Source organism: Gorilla gorilla, chromosome 10 (assembly GCF_029281585.2).
Source record: "Gorilla gorilla gorilla isolate KB3781 chromosome 10, NHGRI_mGorGor1-v2.1_pri, whole genome shotgun sequence".
Classification (NCBI taxonomy): domain Eukaryota; kingdom Metazoa; phylum Chordata; class Mammalia; order Primates; family Hominidae; genus Gorilla; species Gorilla gorilla.
In genome coordinates this window covers 15,905,216-15,929,771 of record NC_073234.2, presented here as the reverse complement: position 1 = coordinate 15,929,771, position 24,556 = coordinate 15,905,216, and the positions used below count along the sequence as shown (strand labels likewise).

At 37.9% G+C, this 24,556-nt stretch overlaps 2 protein-coding genes across 5 annotated transcripts in view; both read left to right on the top strand.

Annotated features, from left to right (window-relative positions):
* Positions 1–20,153, top strand: part of KDM5A (lysine demethylase 5A) — a 107,713-nt gene extending 87,560 nt beyond the window's left edge. For both annotated transcript variants that reach the window (XM_031001168.3, XM_063693735.1), the window contains 4 exons: positions 7,557–7,716; positions 8,965–9,185; positions 11,618–12,028; positions 19,118–20,153. In XM_031001168.3, the coding sequence (XP_030857028.1) occupies positions 7,557–7,716; positions 8,965–9,185; positions 11,618–12,028; positions 19,118–19,324 (999 nt within the window). In that variant the 3' untranslated portion in view covers positions 19,325–20,153. The remainder of the gene's footprint in view (positions 1–7,556; positions 7,717–8,964; positions 9,186–11,617; positions 12,029–19,117) is intronic.
* Positions 19,256–24,556, top strand: part of SLC6A13 (solute carrier family 6 member 13) — a 64,366-nt gene continuing 59,065 nt past the window's right edge. For all 3 annotated transcript variants that reach the window (XR_010129282.1, XM_063693740.1, XM_055357467.2), the window contains exon 1: positions 19,256–19,334. Coding sequence is in view for 2 of the 3 variants with exons in the window: in XM_063693740.1 (XP_063549810.1) it covers positions 19,328–19,334 (7 nt within the window). In the remaining variant the exon portion in view is untranslated. The remainder of the gene's footprint in view (positions 19,335–24,556) is intronic.

Sequence of the window (24,556 nt, the reverse complement as noted above, 5' to 3'; positions counted from 1 at the left end):
AGGACTAGGGATCACAACTGCAGTTTCATATGGTTGGATGGAGTAGTCTTTTTGTGGAGGAATTTATATGAGAATCTTAGCTTACTGTCTCTTTGGTAGTGGGTATTGGCAGGGTAGAAAAATAAGATTATGGATTTTCTAGTGTTAGCAATGTATTTGACAGCTGAGAAGAGAAGAATGGTGGCAGGACTTATGGTAATTCAAGTTCAAATTTACTTTGCCAGTCAGATGCTCTACCACTGAGCTATATACCCCTGCCAATTTACTTTGATGTTGATATCTTTGAATGAAAAAAAAAAAGCCTATACTCTTGAGCATTTTCCCACAGAGCAAGTGATAATTGTATAATGAAAATTTTATTTGCCAGTTTATTTGCATTTGACCTGGTGGTTTTTTCCTTTGTGTGATGTCCTCTGTCGTGACCATAAATTCATAACTTAAAATACTTTGAACTTAGTATTCTTGCTTGAGGAAGAGCCCCCTCTTGGTTTAGGAGGAGGGGTAGGTAATTATTTAGTAAAATAAAATCAGTCATTTTATCTTAGTTACCATCCAGAAAATCATTACTTACGAGGTACATATTTAATGAAGCAAAGTCTGTCCTGCATCTTTTGGGATTGTGTCTATGTAGGTGAGCTTGTGGAAACTAATTTCAAGGAGAATCATAGACCTAATCAGAGCTCACTTAACATTGCAAGGACTTTAAGTGTAACAATGAGATTAATGGGCAGTACCAAGCTGATCTGCAAGCTGAACTTATTTTTCCCCCTCATCACTGTTACAATGAAATGAAAACAACTTTATTCAAAGACCTGCTACTATACTTCCTTTTGCTTAAAGGCAGTTTCTAAGAACCTACCGATGACATTACATGAAGACTTACTGTAATCTGTATATTGTCAGTCAGACATATACTTGTATTAAGAGCAATTGGTAAGATTCTAGGTATGAAAACCTGTAGAGAGGATTAAATGGTTTGTGTCCTTAAGCTGTCACATCTAAATTTATCTTCCCCTCCTTAACTTGTTGGTATAGGAGTTATTATAGGTTGTAGACTATAGAAGGTAGATTACTTAACGGTAATTTTTTTTGTATTATACTTTAAGTTCTGGGGTACATGTGCAGAACGTACAGGTTTGCTACATAGGTATACACGTGCCATGGTGGTTTGCTGCACCCATCAACCACATTAGGTATTTCTCCTAATGCTATGCCTCCCCTAGGCCTGCACCCCTGGACAGGCCCTGGTGTGTGATGTTCCCCTCCCTGTGTCCATATGTTCTCGTTGTTCAACTCCCACTTATGAGTGAGAACATGCAGTGTTTGGTTTCCTGTTCTTGTGTTAGTTTGCTGAGAATGATGGTTTCCAGCTTCATCCATGTCTCTGCAAAGGACACAAACTCATCTTTTTTTTATGGCTACGTAGTATTCCATGGTATATATGTGCTGCATTTTCTTCATCTGTTCTATCATTGGTGGGCATTTGGGCTGGTTCCAAGTCTTTGCTGTTGTGAACAGCACTGCAGTAAACATATGTGTGCATGTGTCTATAGTAGAATGATTTATAATCCTTTGGGTATATACCCAGTAATGGGATTGCTGGGTCAAATGGTAATTCTAGTTCTAGATTCTTGAGGAATTGCCAGAGTCTTCCACAATGGTTGAACTAATTGACACTCCCACCAACAGTGTAAAAGCATTCGTGTTTCTCCACATCCTCTGTAGCATCTGTTGTTTCCTGACTTTTTAATGATCGCCATTTTAGCTGGTGTGAGATGGTATCTCATTGTGGTTTTGATTTCCAATTCTCTAGTGACAGTGATGATGAGCATTTTTTCATATGTTTGTTGGCTGCATAAATGTCTTCTTTTGAGAAGTGTCTGTTCATATTCTTCGCCTACTTTTTGATGGGGTTGTTTTTTTCTTGTAAATTTGTTTAAGTTCTTTGTAGATTCTGGATATTAGCCCTTTGTCAGATGGATAGATGGCAAAAATTTTCTCCCATTCCGTAGGTTGCCTGTTCACTCTGCTGATAGTTTCTTTTGCTGTGCAGAAGCTCTTTAGTTTAATTAGATCCCATTTGTCTATTTTGCCTTTTTTGCCATTGCTTTTGTTGTTTTAGTCATGAAGTCTTTGCCCATGCCCATGTCCTGAATGGTGTTGCCTAGGTTTTCTTCTAGGGTTTTTGTGGTTTTAGGTCTTACCTTTAAGTCTTTAATCCATCTTGAGTTAATTTTTGTGTAAGGTGTAAGGAAGGGATCCAGTTTCAGCTTTCTGCATATGGCTAGCCAGTTTTCCCAACACCATTTATTAAATAGGGAGTCCTTTCCCCATTTCTTCTTTTTGTCAGGTTTGTCAAAGATCAGATGGTTATAGATGTGTGGTGTTATTTCTGAGGCCTCTGTTCTGTTCTATTGGTCTGTATATCTGTTTTGGTACCAGTACCATGCTGTTTTTGTTACTGTAGCCTTGTAGTATAGTTTGAAGTCAGGTAGTGTGATGCCTCCAGCCTTGTTCTATTTCTTTAGGATTGCCTTGGCAATGCGGGCTCTTTTTTGGTTCCATATGAAATTCAAAGTAGTTTTTTCCAGTTCTGTGAAGAAAGTCAGTGGTAGCTTGATGGGAATAGCATTGGATCTGTAAATTACTTTGGGCAGTATGGCCATTTTCATGATATTGATTCTTCCTACCCATGAGCGTGGAATGTTCTTCCATTTGTTTATATCCTCTTTTATTTCATTGAGCAGTGGTTTGTAGTTCTCCTTGAAGAGGTCCTTCACATCCTTTGTAAGTTGTATTCCTAGGTATTTTATTCTTTTTGTAGCAATTGTGAATGGGAGTTCACTCATGATTTGGCTGTTTGTGTGTGAATGGCATATAGGAGTGCTTGTGATTTTTGCACATTGATTTTATATGCTGAGACTTTGCTGAAGTTGCTTATCAGCTTAAGGAGATTTTGGGCTGAGATGATGGGGTTTTCTAAATATACAATCATCTGCAAACAGGGACAGTTTGACTTCCTCTGTTCCTATTTGAATACCCTTTATTTCTTTCTCCTGTCTGATTGCCCTGGCCAGAACTTCCAACACTATGTTGAATAGGAGTGGTGAGAGAGGGCATCCTTGTCTTGTGCTGGTTTTCAAAGGGAATGCTTCCAGTTTTCACCCATTCAGTATGATATTGGCTGTGGGTTTGTAAGTAGCTCTTATTATTTTGAGATACACTCCATCAATGCCAAGTTTATTGAGAGTTTTTAGCATAACAGGCTGTTGAATTTTGTTGAAGGCCTTTTCTGCATCTATCGAGATAATAATCATGTGGTTTTTATCATTGGTTCTGTTTATGTGATGGATTACGTTTATTGATTCGCGTATGTTGAACCAGCCTTGCATCCTGGGGACGAAGCTGACTTGATCGTGGTGGATAAGCTTTTTGATGTACTGCTGGATTCAGTTTGCCAGTATTTTATTGAGGATTTTTGCATCAATGTTCATCAGGGATATTGGCCTGAAATTCTCTTTTTTTGTTGTGTCTCTGCCAGGTTTTGTTATCAGGATGATCCTGGCCTCATGAAATGAGTTAGGGAGGATTCCCTCTTTTTCTGTTGTTTGGAATAGTTTCAGAAGGAATGGTACCAGATCCTCTTTGTACCTCTGGTAGAATTCGGCTATGAATCTGTCTGGTCCTGGACTTTTTTTGGTTGGTATGCTGTTAATTACTGCCTCAGTTTCAGAACTTGATTGGTCTTTCCAGGGATTCGACTTCTTCCTGGTTTAGTCGTGGGAGGCTGTATGTGTCCAGGAATTTATCCATTTCTTCTAGATTTTCTAGTTTATTTGGGTAGAGATGTTTATAGTATTGTCTGCTGGTAGTTTGTATTTCTGTGGGATTGATGGTGATACCCCCTTTATCATTTTTTATTGCATCTATCTGAATCTTCTCTCTTTTCTCCTTTATTAGTCTGCCTAGCGGTCTATCTATTTTGTTGATCTTTTCAAAAAACCAGCTCCTGGATTCGTTGATGTTTTGAAGGGTTTTTCATGTCTCTATCTCCTTCAGTTCTGCTCTGATATTAGTTATTTCTTGCCTTCTGCTAGCTTTTGAATTTGTTTGCTCTTGCTTCTCTGGTTCTTTTAATTGTGATGTTAGGCTGTAGATTTTAGATCTTTCCTTTCTTTTGTGGGCATTTAGTGCTATAAATTTCCCTCTACACACTGCTTTAAATGTGTCCCAGAGATTCTGGTATGTTGTGTCTTTGTTCTCATTGGTTTCAAAGAACGTCTTTATTTCTGCCTTCATTTCTTTATGTACCCAATAGTCATTCAGGAGCAGGTTGTTAAGTTTCCATGTAGTTGTGTGGTTTTGAGTGAGTTTCTTAATCCTGAGTTCTAATATGATTGCACTGTGGTCTGAGAGACTATTTGTTATTATTTCCATTCTTTTGCATTTGCTGAGGGGTGTTTTACTTCCAAATATGTGGTCAGTTTTAGAATAGGTATGATATGGTGCTGAGCAGAATGTGTATTCTGCTGATTTGGGGTGGAGAGTTCTGTAGGTGTCTATTAGGTCTGCTTGGTGCAGAGCTGAGTTCAATTCCTGGATATCCTTGTTAATTTTCCATCTCATTGATCTAATATGGACAGTGGGGTGTTAAAGTCTCCCACTATTATTGTGTGGGAGTCTGAGTCTCTTTGTAGGTCTCTAAGAACTTGCTTTATGAATCTGGGTGCTCCTGTATTGGGTGCATATATATTTAGGATAGTTAGCTCTTCTTGTTTCATTGATCCCTTTACCATTATGTTAATGCCCTTCTTTGTCTCTTTTGATCTTTGTTGGTTTAAAGTCTGTTTTATCAGAGACTGAGATTGCAACTCCTGCTTTTTTTTTGTTTTCCATTTGCTTGGTAGATCTTCCTCCATCCCTTTATTTTGAACCTATGTGCGGCTTTGTGAGTAAGATGGGTCTCCTGAATACAGCACACTGGTGGGTCTTGACTCTTTATCCAATTTGCTAGTCTTTGTCTTTTAATTGGGGCATTTAGCCCATTTACATTTAATATTGTTATGTGTGAATTTGATCCTGTCATTATGATGTTAGCTGGTTATTTTGCCCGTTAGTTGATGCAGTTTCTTCATAGTGTCGATGGTGTTTACGATATGGTTATGTTTTTTTCAGTGACTGGTACCGGTTGTTCCTTTCCATGTTTAGTGCTTTCTTCAGGAGCTCTTTTAAGGCAGGCCTGGTGGTGACAAAATCTCTCAGCACTTGCTTGTCTGGAAAGGATTTTATTTCTCCTTCACTTACGAAGCTTATTTGGCTGGATATGAAATTCTGAGTTGAAAATTCTTTTCTTTAAGAATGTTGAATATTGGCCCCCACTCTCTTCTGGCTTGTAGAGTTTCTGTGAGAGATCCACTGTTAGTCTGATGGGCTTCCCTTTGTGGGTAACTTGACCTTTCTCTCTGGCTGCCCTTAACACTTTTTCCTTCATTTCAACATTGGTGAATCTGACAATTATGTGTCTTGGGTTTGCTCTTCTCAAGGAGTATTTTTGTGGTGTTCTCTGTATTTCCTGAATTTGAATGTTGGCCTGCCTTGCTAGGTTGGGGAAGTTCTCCTGGATAATATCCTGAAGAGTGTTTTTCAAGTTGGTTCCATTCTTCCGTCACACAGGTACACCAATCAAATGTAGATTTGGTCTTTTCACGTAGTCCCATATGTATTGGAGGCTTTTTTCGTTTCTTTTCACTCTTTTTTCTCTAATCTTGTCCTCTCACTTTATTTTATTGAATTAATCTTCAATCTCTGATATCCTTTCTTCTGCTTGATTGATTCGGCTGTTGATACTTGTGTATGCTTCACGAAGTTCTCGTGCTGTGTTTTTCAGCTCCATCAGTTCATTTATGTTCTTCTCTAAACTGTTTATTCTAGTTAGCAATTCCTCTAACCTTTTCTGAAGGTTCTTAGCTTCCTTGCATTGGGTTAGAACATGCTCCTTTAGCTCGGAGGAGTTTGTTATTACTCACCTTCTGAAGCCTACTTCTGTCAATTCATGAAACTCATTCACCATCCAGTTTTGTTCTTTTGCTGGTGAGGAGATTTGATCCTCTGGAGGAGAAGAGGCATTCTGGTTTTTGGAATGTTCAGCCTTTTTGTGCTGGTTTCTCCCCATCTTCATGGATTTATCTACCTTTGGTCTTTGATATTGGTGACCTTTGGGTGGAGTCTCTGAGTGGACGTCCTTTTTGTTGATGTTGACACTATTCCTTTCTGTTTGTTAGTTTTCCTTCAAACAGTCAGGCTCCTCTGCTGCAGGTGTGCTGGAATTTGGTGGAGGTCCACTCCAGACTCTTGTTTGCCTGGGTATCGCCAGCAGAGGCTGCAGAACAGCAAAGATTGCTGCTTGTTCCTTCCTCTGGAAGCTTCATCCCAGAGGGGCACTGGCCAGATGCCAGCCAGAGTTCTCTTGTATGATGTGTCTGTTGACCCCTGCTGGGAGGTGTCTCCCAGTCAGGATGCACGGGGTCCAGGGACCCACTTGAGGAGGCAGTCTGTTGCTTATCAGAGCTCGAATGCTGTGCTGGGAGATCCGCTGCTCTCTTCAGAGCTGTCAGGCAGGAACATTTAAGTCTGCTGAAGCTGCGCCCACAGCCGCCCCTTCCCCCAGGTGCTCTGTCCCAGGGAGCTGGGGGTTTTATCTATAAGTCCCTGACTGGGGCTGCTGCCTTTTTTTCAGAGATGCCCTGCCCAGAGAGGAGGAATCTAGAGAGCAATAGTAATTTTTTGGTAGGTTTATTATCTCCGTGGATTGTTTTTGACCTTAACACTCTCTTTTGTCTTGAATCTGTAGTCATTATATTCCTGGACAGAACGAGGTCTGGCTGCTTTTTCTCTCAGTCCAGTAAGGAGATGCAGACTGACTGGGAAAGAAGGGAGTTAATTTCTGCAACTGGTTATGGAGTAACTCACCAGACCAACTAAAAGTTACAAGTTTTTTTCAACGCTTGTATTCATTCTAAACTCTATGTCTGTGTGTGGGAGGTGCACCTACAAGCCAGAATGTTTCATTCAAACTGTATCTAATCTTCAGGTAGGGTCCAGGGTCTGGAAAGCTTTCTCTAGAGACTTGGAAAAATTTCCTGATCTTAAGTGGGCCCTGGTACAAGGTGTGTGTAAGAATGCGTTCATAACTTTATCAGGCTTTAGGGTCTTAGAAAACCCAGGTGAAAATCTTAGTGGGTTTGTTTTCACATTTCAGCCCTTGTACGAAGGCAGTAGTTTCTCCAGTTATTTACTGTTTAACTTACACATTCATCAGAATTATAGTAATGTGTTAGTAGAAACTGTTCTGGTTGCTAATGGAGACCTGGCCTGCCATAATTACAGTTTTTCTCCCCAATGGACATTTTCTATCTTATTTAACATCAGATATTTAATTTTAATCTCATATTTTTAGTATATTAGAAGCTTTAACCTGAAAGCCTCCATTTTGGGCCTTGTCATAAAATAAGTTAAATGACTCTAATTCTAAATACTTCTCTTTGTTTCTTCTTCAGGACACAGCCAGTGTGAAGTCCTCTAGTAGTCTTGAACCCAATCTTTTTTGTGATGAAGAGATTCCCATCAAATCTGAGGAGGTGGTGACCCACATGTGGACAGCACCTTCATTTTGTGCAGAGCATGCTTATTCTTCTGCTTCTAAGAGTTGTTCTCAAGGTATTACTCCTTTAAAAAACTGTGGGGAAGATAAGCAGAAAACCAATGAGAAAAAGCATTTTGTTAATCAAGACTGTGACTCCATTTCGAGTGGAGTACAATGGTTGGCCATGAAATACTAATGGAACCTGAAAATGCTGTTTTCTTTTGGAAAAGCCAATCCCTGTTTGCATTTTCTGTCATCACAACCTGAAAACTTACATAGAGTTTTAGAGTCCTAATTAGAAGAACTTGAGGGGCCATCTAGTCCCATGCCTCAGTTCTAGAAAATTCCGGATAGGTAGTCCTTCACCCTCTATGTGGTCATTATCAGGTGTTGTGGAACTGCTGCTTTTTAAGCATATTTATTCTGGTTTTGGGTAACTTTGTTAGAAAGTTCTTCCTTTCCTTAGAGGGTGATTTTCTCTGTGGTGTTAATTTTTCTGTCCCTCAGCAAAAACAAGTCACATTACTTTAGGTCACAAGTCTGGAAGATGGAGGGTGTTTATCTCTTTATAATAAAATTCAGGATTTTATGGAACTGTGTATTATTGTCTGTTCATTAGAAAGATAACCAGTTATTTATATAAGGCAGCCAAATGCTTTATTAAATGCTTAATCTTTTGGTATACTCTAAAATGGAGAGATTCTGGTTGCTCGCTCCCCTTGCCACACGATAAAGACTCAGTAGAGATTAACGTTCAGGATAAAGAACCACTTTTTTTTTTTTTTTTTTTTTTGAGATGGAGTTTCTCTCTTGTTGCCCAGGCTGGAGTGCAATGGCGTGATCTTGGCTCACTGCAACCTCCCCCTGCCTAGTTCAAGAGATTGTCCTACCCTCAGCCTCCCGAGTAACTGGGATTATAGGCATGCGCCACCATGCTTGGCTAATTTTTTGTATTTTTAGTAGAGACGGGGTTTCACTATGTTGGTCAGGCTGGTTTCGAACTCCTGACCTCAGGGGATCCGCCCGCCTCAGCCTCCCAAAGTGTTGGGATTACAAGGGTGAGCCGCCACACCTGGCTGGAAGAACTGTTTTTTATTAATAACCCCAAACCATTTTTTTTAGAGTGGGCCTTGGAATTGTTCATCTTTTTGGTCTGTATTTGTTTCTAATTCTGTTTACATTTTCATACTGATATAATGAATCCAGATATCTGAAGTTAGTATTGGGGGATGGGGGGGCTATTCTCAATATTTGCTTTGAAAACATGTTTTTTCCATAGTTTTAATTTTTTTTGCTTTGTTTTATGGTATTTTTTGGGAAAGGTTCTAGCACCCCAAGGAAACAACCTCGGAAGAGCCCTTTGGTGCCCCGAAGTTTGGAACCTCCAGTGCTGGAGTTGTCACCTGGAGCTAAGGCACAACTGGAAGAACTTATGATGGTTGGAGATCTCCTGGAAGTATCTCTGGACGAGACTCAACACATATGGCGGATTTTGCAGGCCACACACCCACCCTCTGAAGACAGATTCTTGCATATCATGGAGGTGTGGATTTAATACTAATTTAAACAGTGGTTAAAAACTAGAATGCCTAGGTTCCTTAGAGGTATCATAAATGTTGGCAAAGGGATGGCTCAGGGCAGTAATCTGGCTGGCCTACTTTCCCACTTCAGCCAAAGAAATTGGGCTTTATGGCTTGCTGGCTTGCCTGCCTCCCTGCCTCCCTCCCTCCTTCCTCCCTCTTTCTTTCTTTCTTTCTCTCTTTCTCTTTCTCTCTCTTTCTTTCTCTTTTTCTTTCTTTTCTCCTTTCCTTTCTTTTTCTTTCTTTTTTCTTCTTTCCTTTCCTTTTTCCTTTCCTCTTTTCTCTTTCCTTTTTCCTTCCCCTTTCTCCTTTCCGCTTTCCTTTCCTTTCTTCTTGTAGGACACCAGAGATTTGATTTATGGTTTTCTTTTAAGCTTTTAGGTAGTATCTAAGTTGAAAAAAAAAGGCCATTTCTGCTAAAAAGAAGCGGGGAAGGGCAAGATTGATAACCATCCCGTTTAGAACAACCTCTGTAGCCCAGACTCCCATTATTGGAGGGCTCAGAGATAGGGGGGAATATATAGTGACTATGAAAAGAAGCACAGGGATGGTTAAGTAGTAGAAGACTGGGTGGGAGAGAAGGTCCACATTCATATATCACACTTACATAGCAGTTCCATGAGCTCATTTGATGAGATGATGATACCATATCCATGAGCTCATTTGGTCCTCACCACTGTCTTGAAGAGGAATGGGTAGGGGAGCTAGAGGGCAAGTATTTTACCCATTCTGCATATGAAGAAAGTAAGTATGAGAGGTGGAAAATTAAGGTCACACATCCAGTAAAAAATAAAGAGACCTGGATTCTAAGTCTGCCATTTGACTCTTTTCTTTTCATTCATTTTCATGAGTATTCTTTTAATTAGTTTCCTTCTTTCCATGTAATGGAATGGTGCCATGTCACCAACAGTTGATACAGATATATTTAGCATATGCTATAGTTTGTTTTTATTTTGAAAGTCAGATCTAGGTAGCCTAATTTAGATAGTGTTTTCCAGTCTACAAAGCATTTTCTTCACATTCATTATCTTACCCAATCCTTTTTCTTTTACTGATAAGGAAGCACAAAGTATTAAGAGGTTAAATATCTTGTTCAAGATGTAATAGACTTAAGGCACTTATAATCCAGTGTTCTTTTGGATTCTGCTGATTCTTAGGTTCCTGTCAAAGATTTTCAAGTGTCAAATCTATAGAAAAATGAGTTCTCAAGGGAATTATTAGGTTTATGTTATGTTTCTTCAGTATTTCTTTCTCTGATTCCTCCTCCTGTTCTTTCTGTTACTAGATACACTTTTACCATTAAAATTATAATGTTTATTACATTGGCACATACTAGCAACAATATTAAAAAGCTGAAAACAAAAATGACAATTTTTTTTGCTTTGTCACATGAACTGTTTTCTAGCCCTTGGCAAAGTCACTATATATTCTGTGTAATGAGATCATGGATACAATTTTATGTTTTCCTGACTTTTTAAAAATAACTACCAATACTTTTATTATTATGAAGATCCCAAAAGTTATTACATAATTTAGTACAGTTTGCTTTTTGTGTATGTTTTCATCTCTAACAGAGATGCTACAGACTGTGTTAATATATTATGCTAACACTGATTTTTTTTGTGTGCCCTTTTTCTCCTAGTAAGCTAGTATAAGTTAAATATTTCATTTTGGACTTGTGATTTTCTACTGTTATCTTCATTGAATAGTATACTTGCCTTCTTAAAATGTCTTTTAAATATCTTTAGAATAACATAAATCCCCCCCCCCCCCTTTTTTTTTTTTTGAGATGGAGTCTTGCTCTGTTGCTCAGGCTGGAGTGCAGTGGATTGATTGCAGCTCACTGCAACCTCCGCCTCCCGGAATCAAGCCATTCTCCTGCCTCAGCCTCCCAAGTAGCTGGGACTACAGGCATGTGCCACCACGCCCAGCTAATTTTTGTATTTTTAGTAGAGTCGGGGTTTCATCATGTTGGTCAGGCTGGTCTTGAACTCCTGACCTCAAGTGATCCACCCGCCTCGGCCTGCCAGAGTGCTGGGATTACAGGCGTGAACCACTGTGCCTGGCCCATAAATCTTTTTTATTGTAGCATAATATACATAACATAAAGTTTACCATTTTAACCCTTTTTAGGTAGACAATTCAGTTACATTAAGTAGATTGACAGTGTTATGCAACTGTCACCACTATTCATTTCCTGAATTTTTTAGTTATCCCCAACAGAAACTATACCCACTAAACAAATCTCCATTTCTTCTTCCCTTCAGCCTCTGGTAACCTCTGTTTGACTTTCTGTCTCTCTGAATGTGTCTATTCTAGGTACCTCATATAAGAGAGTAATACTGTTTTTTAACTGTCTTGCTTTAAAATTGTTCCTAAATTTATATTTTTGAAGGATGACAGCATGGAAGAGAAACCACTAAAAGTGAAAGGAAAAGACTCTTCAGAGAAGAAACGGAAACGGAAGCTAGAAAAGGTAGAGCAACTTTTTGGAGAAGGAAAACAGAAGTCCAAGGAGTTAAAGAAAATGGACAAACCTAAAAAGAAGAAATTAAAATTAGGTGCAGACAAATCAAAGGAGCTGAATAAACTGGCCAAGAAACTAGCAAAAGAAGAAGAGAGAAAGAAAAAGAAGGAGAAGGCTGCTGCAGCCAAAGTTGAACTTGTGAAAGAGAGCACTGAAAAGAAAAGAGAGAAAAAGGTGCTGGACATCCCCTCAAAGTATGACTGGTCAGGAGCAGAGGAGTCTGATGATGAGAATGCTGTGTGCGCAGCACAGAACTGCCAAAGGCCCTGCAAGGACAAGGTGAGTTCCGACTGTTTATAGTCAAGCATGAGAGGTCAAGGAGCAACAGTTGTGGAGACACATGTTTGATATCAATGTATAGTATGTTTTTGGTTCTAGGATTTGGACTTCCAACATAATGTCTTTTGTACAATTTCTATAAACTGTTTTGAATAATGAGGCTCTTAGTGTGCCTAGTAGAAGTGTTGTATTTCAAAAATCATATACTTAACGAACATAATGAGACAGGAGCAAAGAGAAGCTATGTGACATTCCTGGCAAACAGTGCATTTCATATGCAGTGGGCATAACAAGTTTCAGAATAATCTTGTGCCTTCCCTATAAGGTGACTCAGAGAACTAAATACCTTGTCAGATAGTCACAATGGCCTGAAAAAAATCCTGGGCCAGTATTGTAAGAGCTGTGGCAAATTGCATTAAGATGGTATTCCAAAGACTTGAAACTTTTAGTCCATATCTTACACTCAGAGCTGTGAGCACCCTCCTAAATGGAATATGATTTTCTTCAAATCTTTTGCAACAAATAATTCAAACCTATAAATGCATTATTTTAGGCCAGGCAAGGTGTGGCTCATGCCTGTAATCCCAGCACTTTGGGAGGCCGAGGTGGGCGGATCACCTGAGGTCAGGAGTTCGAGACCAGCCTAGCCAACATGGTAAAACCCCATCTCTACTAAAAATACAAAAAATGAGCAGGGTGTGGTGGCGGGCACCTGTAATCTCAGCTACTTGGGAGGTTGTGGCAGGGGAATCGCTTGAACCCAGGAGGCAGAGGTTGGAGTAAGCCAGGATGGCTCCATTGTGCTCCAGCTTGGGCCACAAGAGCAAAACTCTGTCTCAAAAAAAAAAAAAAAAAAAAAAGCATTGTTTTAAAATTTCCAACCCTAAATTTTAAGTGTAGTGATCCTCTTATGGCCGTTCTTTAGATATAATGTTGACAGTATGAACTTCTGAGAGTAATAGTCAGACTTTATGAAAAATTCCAGTTGTTTAAATGATTGGAGGCACCTGTTACGGCTCTTATCAAGAATATTGATAAATCTGTAGTTTTAATTTTATTATGCTCATTATACTATTTGATATTTAGAATTCTAATAGTGCCTCAGTTTGAAAATATAAACAGTAAATAAAACTGCATCACTGTTCCCTATAGGTTATGCCCTCACTTTTTCAATGAAATACTTAAACCTTTTTAGAGCTTGAAGGCACCAACAGGTTACTTTGTTCAGGCTTCTCATTTTACAAATGATGCAACCAGGACTCAGGGAAGGTAATTATGTGACCAAAGTTACAGAGCTAGTTAGTAGCAAAACCAAAAGTAGAACCCTAGATCTTGGCTGTCAGACCAGGTTCTCTCCACTAACACCTCTACCCCATCAATAATTGAGATGTAAGTACAAAAACACATTCCAAAACTAAATGACACATATTTAAATGAGATGTATTAGGGGTATTCTATTCATTTTTTGGAAGGTGCATAGTAAAATATATATCCTATAGTCGAATCTTCCAAGGCAGACAGCTATAAATATTTTAGTGTTTCCTTCCAATTTTTTTCTATGGCGTTTGTTTTATATCATTGTCAGACTGTTTACTGACTTGCATCTATTCATTTTATAAGCATCTTCCTATATTATAAACATTTTGAAGCATTTTAATACATATATATGTGCATATTATTTTTATCTTTAATTTTGAATTTATTTCCATCTGAGTTTGTTTATTAAAGAGGCTGATGAAGAGTTAACTTTCTCTTTGGGTATCAAAGTGTAGCAGTTCATTATTGGCAGAACCTTCTCCCTTTTCTTCCTTAATTTTATGGTAGTTTAAAGACTAGCAGCAAGGTAGGATGTTTCCTTTTTAAACTTTCCTGACATTCTTTCTATAATGTTTATATCTATCATGAGCCTTTCGTCTTATTTTTATACTCTTTCTCCTTATCACTTAATCTTTCCCCTCCCTTCTGCTCAGCATTTAAATAGGATTCAGTTCATCCATTATTCCTGTTGTCTTCTTATAGCAATATAAACGCTTAGGCCGTTTTTTTTTTCATTGCTATGAAATTGTCAAATTAACAGGTGCCCTGCCTATTCAAAGGGTTGTAATGATAAGACAAAACAATCTCTATGAAAGCACTTGTTAACCAAAAAATGCAACGTAAGTGCTAAGATGTGATCATTATTTTTGAAAGAACTGTGAGATTTGCTCCTAATATTATAGGTATTTTTTAAACAAAATCTTTAAACAAAATCTAGAGTTATCATCTACATTTTGATGGAGCAAAAGGAGATTTGGCTGAGTGCTCAGAGAAAATGTCTATTTTGAACTGTTACGATACGTAAAGGTGAGCAATGTGTGCCCCACCCTATGTTGTTAGTTTATATAAAATAGTGTTTTATTTCTATAACGTGTTTCGTTTTAAGCAGAAGTTATTTCAGATTATAGATATTTTGCCTGTTACTGCTGTTTTGCAGTTTTTATGGTTCTACATGTTTGTTCCTGACATGGATTTTGCTAAATAAAAGTTACAGTTCTATAAAAATTTCTGTAAAGAATGTTAAAACTTTCTCAGTGTTTAGTGTTTCTCTGAGAAAACAATTAATATACAGCACACATCTTTAGAGCAAAATAAGAAAAGAATGCCTTTGCCAGGTGCAGTGGCCCATCCCGGTAGTCCCAGCTACTCAGAAGATTGAGACAGGAGGATTGCCTGAGTCCAGGAGTTCAAGGCTATAGTTAATGTGCTATGATCGCACCTGTGAGTGCCCCACTGCACTTCAGTCTGGGCTACACAGGGAGAACCTGTCTCAAAAAGAAAAAGATTGGCAAGATGATGTAAAAAAAAAAAAAAGAAAGAAAGAAAGAAAAAATCATGCTTTTTTTAGGCCAGTTTGTTCTTTAAGATACCATGCAGCAAAAAATAACTTCCAGGGTTCACTTGTTTTTAGGTGAATTCTATGACAAGTAATTACTATTATTTCTCTAACCAATAATTACTGGGACTTTCCCCCCAAAATATGTAGATTAAAGTTTTTTTTTTTTTGAGACAGGGTCCTACTCTTGCCCAGGCTGGAGTGCAGTGGTGTGGTCATAGCTCACTGCAGCCTTGATCTCCTGGGCTCCAGCAGTCCTCCTGCCACAGCCTCCCGAATAGCTGGGACTATAGGCACACGCCACTATGCCCAGCTCTTTTTTTGAGAAATGCTCTTTTAAAAATTAAAAGAAAGATTAAATGAGGCTAGTTAAATGTGCCTAGCCTCAGTTTCAAGATGTTTTAGAAAAAGAAAGACAATACCAGAATAATGTAAAAGATTTTGAAAAAATAATTTTAGCTTTGATTATTAAATTAATGTCGAGCTAAAATTAATATTAACAAAACTATTTTTAAAAAATTAATTTTAAAGTTCAGAATCTTTTTCTCTCTGAACTCTTTATTCAGTCTTATTGGTACCAAAGATAAAACAAGTTAACTAGAAAAAAGATCAAATTCTTTCAGGCTACTAATTTAAGTAGTATTTTTCTTCTGTATTAGAATAAATATTTAATAATTTTACTTATGAAAATAGTCTTTTTCTCTTCACTTTTTTTAACCCTCTTATTGTTGGCGTTTTCCTTTACCCATTCCTACTTCCATGAGAAGTTTTGTGTGGTAAATTAAGAGACTATGAACTTTCATTTTTACTATTTGTTAGCCACCCTGATTTAAGATTTTCACGGGGGTGTTGCCTCAATCAAAGTATTTGCATTTCCAGCGGCTTTACTAGTTCATATCTCCTTTTAGCACAGATAAGCAAAGGTTAAGTTACCTAAATGTGTGTAATACGCACACATGCACGCGCATGATGTTGAGCTAGAGTGACCAACTGTCCCAGTTTCCCTGGGACTTCCCCAGTTTTGGCACTGAAATTCCCACATGCTGAGAAATCTGTCATTCCTTGGCAAATTGGGAGGATTGGTCATTGAATATTGAGAGCACCAAGAAAATATACACAAGGATTCTGAACATATGTTGTAGTTCACTTAGTGAATTGTTTTCCTTTTTCAAATCCGGCTTTTGCCAGGAAACTTGGGGTGCAAAAGATATTAAATGCCAAAATAACAAAAGCTCAGTTTAATTAGTAAGCTAAGAATATCACTAAATTACCAGATTTTCTTTTTTCCCAGTGCAGTACTATTCTCTAAGAAATGAACAAAATATACTATGCCAAATATTTTTTATTAAGTGTGAATATGAAACCATACAGCAAAACATGAATATTAAACTAATATTTCCTCTTTTTAATATATTTCTTTTTAAAACAGACATTTCCCCCAGATCTAAACATAGTAACCTATTTGTACTGTAATGTAAAATCTCTTATCATTTAATATTTGAACAGTTCATAGCTGTGAAGTTTAGTAATTATTTTTGTGATTCACTAAATATATCTCCTAGAAATAATGAAAGGAGGGGAAATGACAATTTATACAGTTATCCAAATTCTGTGTTCTTGAGTTTTCAGGATACTACATAGTCTGTTGCCCCTGTGTCAAAATCATCTGTGGATTCAGTTGACATCCCAAACTTTAGTTTGCTTTATGATGCTGTGGGCCTTTCACACAAAAGTAGAACTCAGAGTTGATTGTTAGTAGATGAACATGATAAAAAAGATATTGGTAAAGAGAAGGACTATTTTTTGCTTGTTCTATTATCAGGCTAAATTGTTACATAACCTATAGTCTAGGTTAGAATTTGTGTACCAATATCTCAAGGAAGGTTATATACTCTTTTGAAATGGTAGAAGATCTGGGCTTAGGAAGGGACCTTTAGTCAAAACCACAAAAGGGAAAGTATTGTCTTATTTGCAAGAGAATTTTGGGAAATTGTAAGCCAGTGAGTATAGTGCAAACACTAGATTTAAAAAGACATGGGACACTTTTCTTTGTAGCAAATACTGATACATTAATAACATTCTTATCCAATGGATTAGCATGAATGGGGACTAGACTGGATTAAGAAAGAGGGTTGGAGGTGTAAGGGTGAAGGTAACTGTTGGTTCACAGGTACCATTATAAAAAGCATGGTATCTCAAACCTGGGCAGCACAGAGAACCACAGTTTATCCAGTTCCCTTTAGCAGTCCCAAACAGCCAAAACACTCACTCTGAGTGCACCTACTCTACAGCTAGCATTTTGTGTCTTTACTGCTTGCAGTACTTTAATTTTTACATTTTGCACAGATGCCATTATTTCCCTTCTTTTTTTTTTTTTTGGTCTCTGATTAGTTTGCTACAATAGGAACATTTTGGTGAGTTTTTTTATTGCACAGACTTCAGAAGCTAAACAAACAATTACAGAACAAAAACAAATCAGTTTAGGAAGGTATTGTTAAGTTGCTCTGAATTTACAGGAAGCGATATCACAGAGGGCCAGCAATGATCGGATTCAGAATATATGAGAATCACTTGAGAGCTGATTAAAAATGTAAGCTTCTGGCTTGTACTCCCCAGATATTCTGAGTTCATAGGGTGATGGGTCCCAGCTACATTTTTAACAAACACAATAGATGATTCTGATGCCAGTGGTCTACACACTTTGAAAGGCAGTGCTGCCGACAGTTGTATCAAGGTGCAGAACGTTTTGTGTAGTGTAGGGTAATGAGTAGAGCCATGAGACCATGACTGGAAAGTGCCTCCAGTATCCTGGGCAGCGAATTAGGTGTTTTGCCATACATTATTTCATGGGATCCTCTCGTAATCTTGTAATTAATGTCATCTCCATTTTCAGATGAGGAAATTGAGTCACTCAGTGAGGTTACATGACTTGCCTGAAATGATACACACTGGAACTCAGAGCTTCTGAGTTGAGTAATCTTGATGTTAACACAATATTGTCTCTTAAGATCTAGAACTTTAGCATAGGAACAAAACAAGTAGAATATCATTTTGACAAATTATTTTTCCCACCCCTTACTACAAGCCTAAAACTACTGACATGACTACTGTGGTTTTGACAGTTTTTTATAGGACATGGAAACTAATTTTGAAAACCACTCAGTTTCTATGAATGAAACTCATTTACCTAGCCAAAACCTCCTTCATCTGTTCTTTCTCTTAAGTTGTATAGAGGTACTTCTTGGATCCCTTTCTTTTCCTTACTTTGATATCTGGTAAAGCTCATGGTTTTAAGTGGCTTCTTAACGTTGCCAATGAAATGACCAACCTTGGTATTGAGGTGAGGAAGAGTAGCTCTTTTCATCTTAAATGTTCTTGTCTGCCACATTAGCTGTAAAAACTACCACAATCAGCCTTCAAATATAAAAGCCAAAAGTCACTTTATTGTTAACTCTTAAGTCCAAGGCTTAAAGTCACCAAACTACAATCCCTTCCTAGCCTCCTGTAATCACAGTATTGTCAGAAGGGTCAAAGTTTGACACCTGCCACTGACCTATCAGTTTTTCAGATTTTAATTTTAAACCCCAGAGTGATCTATTGACCTGTGTCTTTGACTGTTATAATTGGTTAATTTGTAAGATTTGACATCTGATATTTGCTAACTTTTTATAGGGAGTTGTATTTGTAACGGAAGAAGAGAAGAATAAAAAATATTAGTTTTAAAAGTGGCCTATGTGACTGCTTTTCTAAAAAGGTATTTAATGCTCTTAGTACTTTGGCTTATCTCTTTGAAATAAAGCTAATACACAGGATTGCCTTCACATTGTTGTACTCTTCCTTTCTTGATTGATAATTGCATTGTCTTAGAGCCTAGAAATTGTTAATATTAGCTAAAACTACTTGGCTGCTCTATTAGAAGTTCCCTTTTTGTCAAATTTTTCTCAGACATGTTTCTGCCTCACAAGGAGCCCCAGGTATTCATGAGGTAATGGAGTACCTAAGAGGCCTAATTTTGTGGACACACTATGGTAAAATATAATTTTGGGGTATTAACTTCTCAGCTTCTTTCTTTAAAAAATAACCCCATAAGAAGTCATTGCCTATCTAGACATCCCAGTTGTTTGCTATCATTTAAGCCAAGAAAGCTCTTTGGTTTGCTTTTATTCTAGGCTTAATGTTTATGTAACCTAAACATTCCCCAATCTTGTTTCCTACAGGTAGACTGGGTACAATGTGATGGTGGCTGTGATGAGTGGTTTCATCAAGTTTGTGTGGGTGTATCTCCAGAAATGGCTGAAAATGAAGATTACATCTGTATAAACTGTGCAAAGAAGCAGGGGCCAGTTAGCCCAGGTCCAGCACCACCTCCTTCCTTCATAATGAGCTACAAACTACCAATGGAGGATCTTAAAGAGACCAGTTAGCAGATGCTTGGTTAGTTTGGGACATGGGGGGACATGGACCACATTGAGACCTTAGTCATCAAGTAGAGTGGTTTATATCCACTTGGAATGTTGCTTCCAAAGATGAATGGCCTTCAGAGAAAGTCCCCTTAGTGCTGGCTTCCTCTTTGCATGGACTCTGTGGGTTACATTCTCTATCAACATATCTATGCAGAGGGTGTCTTCTTTGGTACAACAGCCAATATTTCATGTCTCCTTTGAGTGTGGTTTACTGCATTAAGGCCAGACGCTTAATTGAGCTCTAGGGTGGCTGGTTAGTATTAATACATTGGTGTGGTAACAGGGCATATAGGATGTGGCTTTTGTCCAGCTGATAGTAGTTAGAGGCTTACAACTTAGGAGCGGCACCAACTGAAGGTGCTAATTGCTTGGATCTCCTTCATTGGGATAGTTGGAGAGGGATTGGAGTACCACTTTCCTTCCACTGTTACCTGGTACTTAATGCCCTAAAGATATAACTAGGAGTAACAGGGCCAAAGTTATTTCTGTTAGACGTCAAGGAATGGTATCACAGTCTATTGACCTCAGCGATTTGTGCTTGTTTGTGCTAGAAGAACATCCCAAATAGGAGAACCTCTCACACGCTGGGGCAGGTCACCTTATCTTTGTAAGATGAGGATGTCATCTAGATCAGAAATCTGACTAGATTGAATTCTGAGGAGAAGAACCTACTACAAGGCAAGGAGCCGTTTTTTGGCTTTGAAAAGTCTTGCTGTCTTGGGTCTACATTTTAGGGAAGAGCAGGTACATGGATCCAGGCTTCTGCCAAAAAAAAAAAAAAAGAGAAGAAGATGACGATGATGACCAGTCGTACTATCTTACTGAGCCACAGTGATGCATGCTTTTCGGGGAAAACTTCATTCACAAGTATTCCAGACACCAGGCTTCAGGCATGGCCATGAGCAAGACCAGCAAATAACAGCTTTTTGCCTTGCAGCCCTGACCCCAATGTCTGCTGTTTCCAACACTGGCGATTTCTAACTACGGCCCACAGCAGATGCTGTTGAATAACACCATGGCTTCATCAGAGGATGTGGGGTTGTAGTACCTCTGGGTGATGAAGTTGTTTTAGTAAATCCATTTTTAAAAAAAAAAAAGGACTTGTTTTTACTTTTTTCTAAATGTCTCTGACTACTGACTGTTCTATACATAGATTATTTTTCCTTTTTTAATATACATATATGAATATATAAATATATATATTTACTGTTACCAGCAGCATATGACAGAGTTTCAACATCAAAAATCCATTTGGGGGCTTGCTTTTTGTTTTTTGCTTTAAAAAAAATCCCATTCCTTCTTTGTAGTACAAGGAGTTAGCACTCCCTCCTCCATCCCAGCCTGACCAGATCTTCCATTTTGCTTTTGTTCATATAGATAATTATATGTCATTTGTGTGTTGGGACTTGTCCCTGTCTGTTGGGAAACTTGGTCTCACTCTAGTCTGTGCTGGCTCTATTTTCTTTTGTGTGTGAATGTTTGAAACTATGGTGCTGTGTCCTCTTCCCTCCTGTTGTGTTCTCTGTTCTTCTTAAGGTATTAGGTAAGCTGTATGTAAACTCTTATTAGAAGGGGACTAATTTTTTTTTAAAGGACAAAAAAAATGACTAAAAATAGTGTTTTGTCATCACTGTCTGGTGTCTTTATTTTGGTTTAAAAAAATCTGTGGTTTGACTTAAATTCATCAGTTTTCCTTTTAAAGGGGGGATTGGGGTGGACCTAGCAACAGCTTATAGTCTCCTCTTCCCTTTTTGCCCCAGTCTCTTTTAAAGAACTGTCTTCTAGTAACTAGAAGTGAAGTGTACTGTCCAGTTACAGTTTGAGTGGGTATGAGATTTAACTCAAAAGGAATCTTACAAAAAAAAAAGATGTTTTCTTATAAAATCCAATTTCTGTAAATGTTTTCTCTGAAGTTCATACTACCTACCTTTTATTCATTCTTAATACTGTATAACATTTTGAGTGTTTTGACTTGTTCAGAGGTTTGTTAGTGTTGCTGTGCATATGTCTTGAGGTCTCATCTGAAGTAAGTTTGTGTATGATTGAAGATTTCAATGGATATTGCAAGGTAACTAATTAACCGATTTCATAAGTTTTCTTTTTGCCAAACTAACGATTATCAATTAAGAATTTCCTCTGGTTGATGTTATACAAGAAAGCACAATATTTTTTGCCTGTTGATCTTCTTTGTAAAAGTCTTCAGATATTTGTGGGTTAAAAACTGAATGTAATTTTAAGCGACAGATGCCTGGAATACATTTAAAATTTTTATTTTTCCTTCCTAATCATCCATTAACTATTCCACTATCAGTGGAGAGTCATGAGGATGCTGAGAAAGTATGAATAGCTTCCTTTCACCTTCTGACGTTTTGAAACTTAAATATGTCTTTTCGTTGATACTGTGGGATTTTCTGTATTTACTTGACAGTCATGGAGGATTTGGTATGACTTGACCACAGGTTTAGACCAAGGCTGAGAAGAACAGAAGGGAGAAATTAATGGCAAAACAAAAAATACACAAATCTGCGGTTTTGGAATTGATGAAACAAGATTCATCTATTTAAAGAAATGTTGGTGTTCTAATACAAAGCATTATTTTCACTTAGAGAAAATTACTTACTTGCTCCCTTCTGTATTGTAATATTTTGTATTAAGACATGATTTAAAATGTCTTTCTACCCTTATCTCCTCTAAACTGCAACTGAAGTTGCAATTCTTCATCATTAGTATTTTAACTTTGGCAAAGGTTATAGAAAGAAAAATGGAAAAATGGTAGGCCTTTGGTATTCTTAAAAGCTAAGTCATTAGAACTATGCAGATCCCCAAGTTTAAAAGTACAAATACAGCAGTAGTAGTTAGCTTTCTAGCTGGGGGAGAAGACAGGAGATTTTTCTTCCACAGATGTTTATTTTGCTTCCTGATAGGTACTGCAGCAAAGCCATGTTGATGTGTAGATGCATGACTTCCTCACTAAGCTGCTGCACACCAGCTTTGCCTGCATGATGCAAATTTGTGCCTCAGTAAAATTATAAATTATCGCATGTCATACCTTGAATAATGGAAACGGCAAACGTTAAACCTGTGATTACCCATAATGTACTTTAATACTAAAATACATGGCAGCCAGGTGCAGTAGAATGCACCTGTAGTCAGGAGGCTGAAATGGGAAGATCGCTTCAACCTGTGAGTTTGAGTCCTGCCTGGTCAACAGCGAGACCCCATGCGTCTGTCTGTCTCTCTCTCTCTCTCTTTTTTTTTTTAAAAAAAGGACAAAGGCTGACCTGTAAGATTAGCATGATTTTACCTGTGCTTTACTTCTGTACTTTTGTCTTTAGCAGGTGTCCAAAAAATGTCTTTTTGTGTTTCTTAATTTTTGGATTCTGGATGCAATTCGTGCACGTCAAGAAACTACTTGCTTGTCAGTATTTTAATTCTGTAGTACATATGTGTGAATATCAGCCAGTACTTACAGTAGGAGGATGAAAAGAAAAACTGAGAAAGCCTGTCTTTCAAAGGATGGGTTTATCCACTTTTTAAGGGAGAAAGTGACAGTTTGGAGTGGGATTTGAAAAGTGTAAATTGTGGAAAAATTGAGCTGTTGAAGTCCCACATATAACCAGATTTAATAAAGTTTCACATGTGAATTAGCTTCATATGTGTGTAGAAGGTTGCTTTTACAGCAGGTCCTTAAGTACTCCTTTTGAAATACCTCCTTTTTTTTTTAAGTCATACCATTACTTCTTTGGATATGAATGTCCCAAGTGGTATCTCATACTGTAGTATGAGGAAGAATGGCTGTTAATGTATTTTTTGAATTTTGGTCTTGTCTTGGCCTGGATCATATCCAGTCACCACTATGCAACAAATGATGTGCACTGGGCAGGGATATGATGGGTTATGAAAGCTGTATCTTGCTTGTTTTTTCTTTTGCAGTACTCCAAGTGGTCTAAACAGGAATGTCTTGTAAAACCTCAAGACTCCCTATTGATTGTTCCCTTACGTATTTATTTCCAATTTATCAGGGTAATTGGTGGTGCCTTATGAAAAGTATAACTCGATTTCTTGATCTTTGAGCATGTTTTGTGTTTCTTGTGTTTTCTAAAAGAATATTAGATATGGTTAATTGCATTACATCTAAAAGATTTAAAAAATTGTGTGTATGCTCAGGTTCCCCATACCCATACCCACCCCAACCCCTGTCATTTACATTGGTGGCAACTTTAAATGGTGACTAAGTAAAAGTACGTTTTGATAATGAGTGTTGATAATCCTGAGGAAAACTAGTGAGTATGTGGCAGCCACCTTTAACCTGTGCCAAAGCAGTTTCTAATTTCATTTGCTAACTATAAAATAAAGAACTGAGCCAAAATAATTTGATCAGTGGTGTGATTAGCCTATTATCATTGCTGAGAATAGTGTTTTTGGAGTGTGAAGTGATTCCTGAAGATTTCACCTGCCTTCTATTTCCAGCAAGAATCCAGTGATGACCAACACATTTCCTCACTTTTGGTTCTTGAGAAGTTTATCCCTTTGCAACAAACCATTAATAGGGAAAACAAGGAAATGCTTTCCCTTTCTCTTTGGCTTCTTAAAGCTCACAACCAATTCAGACCCCAAGTTACTTCAGAGAAGCAAATGGCACCTTTTCCCCATTGCCAAGGATCCCAGCTTATGCAGATATGAAGGACGGATCATTTCTGAAAATGTTAAGACCCTGCTTGCAGTGGACTTGGCCTCAGTTTCATGAAATGTGTAACTCTGTATGTGTATGTTAGGAGGAGAGTTGGTTGAAAGAGCGGGGGCAGGGAGGGGAATCTGATTACCTCTTGGGAAATAATTTTCTTGCCAACAAAAAGATACACTTGAAGTTTCTTAAGGTGGCAAGTCCATTAAAAAAAAAAATTGTGTTGGACCCTCCCAGTTTAGATCAAGTATTTCTTGGGGGTCTTGCTATTGTGGTTGATACCAATAAATGGAAGATCCAGAATATTTTCATTTAAAGCTCAACCATTAATTGGAACATGGTGAAACATTTTACACATTATAAAAGTAGGGAACAGTACAAAAGAATGTAATCAAATACTGTATTATGTGAATAAACTAGAGTGATTTTGGAATTTCACTCTCTTCACACCTTCTCACTTGTATGTTCTGTAAAGTGTACTTCTACTTTGGTAGGAAGAAAGACTTGAT